This window comes from Lipotes vexillifer, unplaced genomic scaffold, assembly GCF_000442215.2.
Source record: "Lipotes vexillifer unplaced genomic scaffold, Lipotes_vexillifer_v1.1 scaffold644, whole genome shotgun sequence".
Classification (NCBI taxonomy): Eukaryota; Metazoa; Chordata; class Mammalia; order Artiodactyla; family Lipotidae; genus Lipotes; species Lipotes vexillifer.
In genome coordinates, this window is record NW_006783288.1 from 3346134 (window position 1) to 3349143 (window position 3010).

Sequence of the window (3010 nt, forward strand, 5' to 3'; positions counted from 1 at the left end):
GGGAAAGACAGATCAAAGAAACAATAAAAAGGTAGCAACTGACCAATTTCAAATGGAATTTAGATTATATTAAATGTGAGTTTCATATCAGTAGGGAACTAGTGTTAGACAACTGGCAATCCTCCTTGAAAAATGTAAAGTTTTATGCATATTTTATGCCATATACAAAAATAATTGGATTTAAGACCTAAGAGTTGGGCTTCCCTGGTGGTGCAGTAGTTGAGAGTCTGCCTGCCGATGCAGGGGACACGGGTTCATGCCTTGGTCCGGGAAGATCCCACATGCCACAGAGAGGCTGGGCCCATGAGCCATGGCCGCTGAGCCTGCGCATCCGGAGCCTGTGCTCCGCAACGGGAGAGGCCACAACAGTGAGAGGCCCGCGTACCGCAAAAAAAAAAAAAAAAAAAGGCCTAAGAGTTTTAACCAAAATATAAAATTATCCAAAAATTGGAAAATAATTTAATATCTTGGATTGGATAAGGCCTACCTAAATAAGATACAAAATGAAGAAGAAATTAATCAAGAATTGATCTCATAAAATTTAAAATTTTCTCTGTGATTAAGATACCTAAATAAGTTTAAAGATAAGCAACAGCTTGGGAGAAAATACTTGTTACTTTTACCGTAGAGAAAAGATTAATATATTAAATATAAAAAGAGCCCCTACAAACAAATGAAAAAACAACCTAATAGAAAAATGGGCCAAGGATATGAACAGATAAATCACAGAAGCAGAAATAAAAATGCCCAATAAATACAGAGAAAAATTCTCAGGTTCAAAAGTAATCAGAGTGCAAATTAAAACAGTAATGAAAAATTCTCACTTATTCACAAAATATGATTAATAATATTCATTGTATGTGTTGTGATATTGTGGCACATTCTTGGGGGATGTAAATTGGTAGATAAGTTTTGGAGTACAATTTATGGTATCTATCAATATTTTAAAAGATTTATCCTTGATTCAAAAATTCCAGTATTAGGTATCTATCCAAAGAGAGATACACCCAAGTGTACATGAGAAGAATGTACAAGGGAAAAAACTGCACATAATCTAATTCTTTAATAAGATAGTGGATAAATTATGGAACATATCATTTTATGGAATAGTATATATCCATTAAAAATAATGAGGTAGATGTGAAAAGAGCTCTGGAGTTGTTAAATGAAAAAAGCAAGTCATAATACAGTCCTTTAGTGTAAGTATATATGTGTGTGTGTAAGAAAGATTTTTTTCTTTAATCAAAGTAATCATCAGGCTCTTGATTTATTTACCCTCTGGTGATTCAAAATAGAGGTACATCCTGAAAAGGAAATAACTGCATAATTTTGCATACAGTAGAGGCAGCCTGTGGTGAACAGACTGGACACCACTCCTGACTCTGCTTCTTCGTAGTTATGAAACCTGGCAATTGACCTCTCTGAGCATCAGGGATTTTTTTAACCTACAAAAGAGGACAGTGATTCACCAAAGAACATACAGAAATACAACTTACGTATTATAATTTTCAAAGTACTTGAGTGTATGTGTATGTGTATATCTTAATTGTATTTCTATTTTTTTCTTTGATTAATATTATTAAAGATTCCAGGATAGTTAGATTAATCTCAGTTATATTTAATTTTTAACAAGAGTTTCTTATGAAGTTTTCACATTTTACAATGGTGGACCTTGTAAGGACATGGAAAGAAAGCCCATACGATGAATGGTGAATAAATTGAAGTTCAGTGGACCTTCCAAACATCTCAAAGTCATCTTGTTATGGGTTGAATTTTGTTTGCCCCAAAAAGCTATGTTGAAGTCTTAACCTTCAGTACCTCAGAATGTGACCTAATTTGGAAGTTAAGTCATTGAAGATTTAATTAGTTAAGACAAAGTCACGTGTGAGAAGGTGGGCTCCTAATCCAAAACGGTGTCCTTATTGAGAAGAGGGAAATTTGGACATGGAAACACAGAAAGAACTTGTGAAGACAGATGCAGCGATTGGAGTTCTGCTGCTACAAGCCAAGGAACTCCTGGGGCTACCAGAAGCTGGAAGATGCAAGGGAAGATAGTCTCCTAGAGGCTTTGGAGAGAGGCTGGCACGGCCAAAGCTTTGATTTTGCATTTCTGGCTTCTGTGAGAACCGTGAGAGAATAAATTTCTTTTGCTTTGAGCCCCAGTTTGTGGTACTTTGTTTCAAGAAGACCTAGAAAGCTGACACACACCTCCAAGTAAATTTTGGTTAACTCACCATAAAATTAGGTCAACTGTTACTAATGTGAATAAATAACCATACTGCTAATGATAAACCCTATGTTAATTATAGACAATTACCAAGAGAATCTTATTAAACTTCATAACACCTCACGGAAAAAGTTGTAGGAAATAAGGATTTCATCTCATACGCTGAAACGTCTATAAGGTAAGTTAAAATTTAAGTAGGAAATAAAATGATTATAGGAGTTTTAGAGTTAAAATAAATCAAACCAATCTAATCAAAAATAAATCAAACCAGTCTAATCAGCTTTTGTATATGTATTGCTATTAACTTGAAAAGCTTACATTGTTTTATACCTTTATAATAATTGCCAGTTTTCTCATTAGCAGGAGTATTCTCCTTATTTTCTCCTTCCACTTTATGTGGTTGTTCAGCCATAGGCTGCTCAGGTAAGGGCGTCATCTCAGGCCCTGAAAAAAAGTATGACCAGAGATCAGAAATATGTTGATTTCTTTGACTACTTTCTTTTTCTAACTGCATTTTTTCACAAAGGATTTGAGTCAGAGATTTAAAATCTAAGTTATACCATATTTCCAACAATAAACTTTATATCATCCTATAGGAAATTGCCACGGATTGTTGGAGAGGGCGTGGAGAAAAGGGAACCCTCCTACACTGTTGGTGGGAATGTAAATTGGTGAAACTGCTATGGAGAACAGTATGGAGGTTCCTCAAAAAACTAAAAATAGAGTTGCCATATGATCTAGCAATCCCGCTCCTGGGCATATACCAAGACAAAACTATAATTC

General features: G+C 35.0%; 1 protein-coding gene across 1 annotated transcript in view; it reads right to left on the bottom strand.

The window, feature by feature from the left end:
- The window catches only part of EQTN (equatorin), a 13258-nt gene extending 10595 nt beyond the window's left edge, over positions 1 to 2663 (bottom strand). Inside the window, 1 exon segment of the mRNA XM_007472069.1 lies at positions 2546 to 2663. Within this exon segment, the coding sequence (XP_007472131.1) occupies positions 2546 to 2663 (118 nt within the window).
- Between the last annotated feature and the right edge of the window lie 347 nt (positions 2664 to 3010).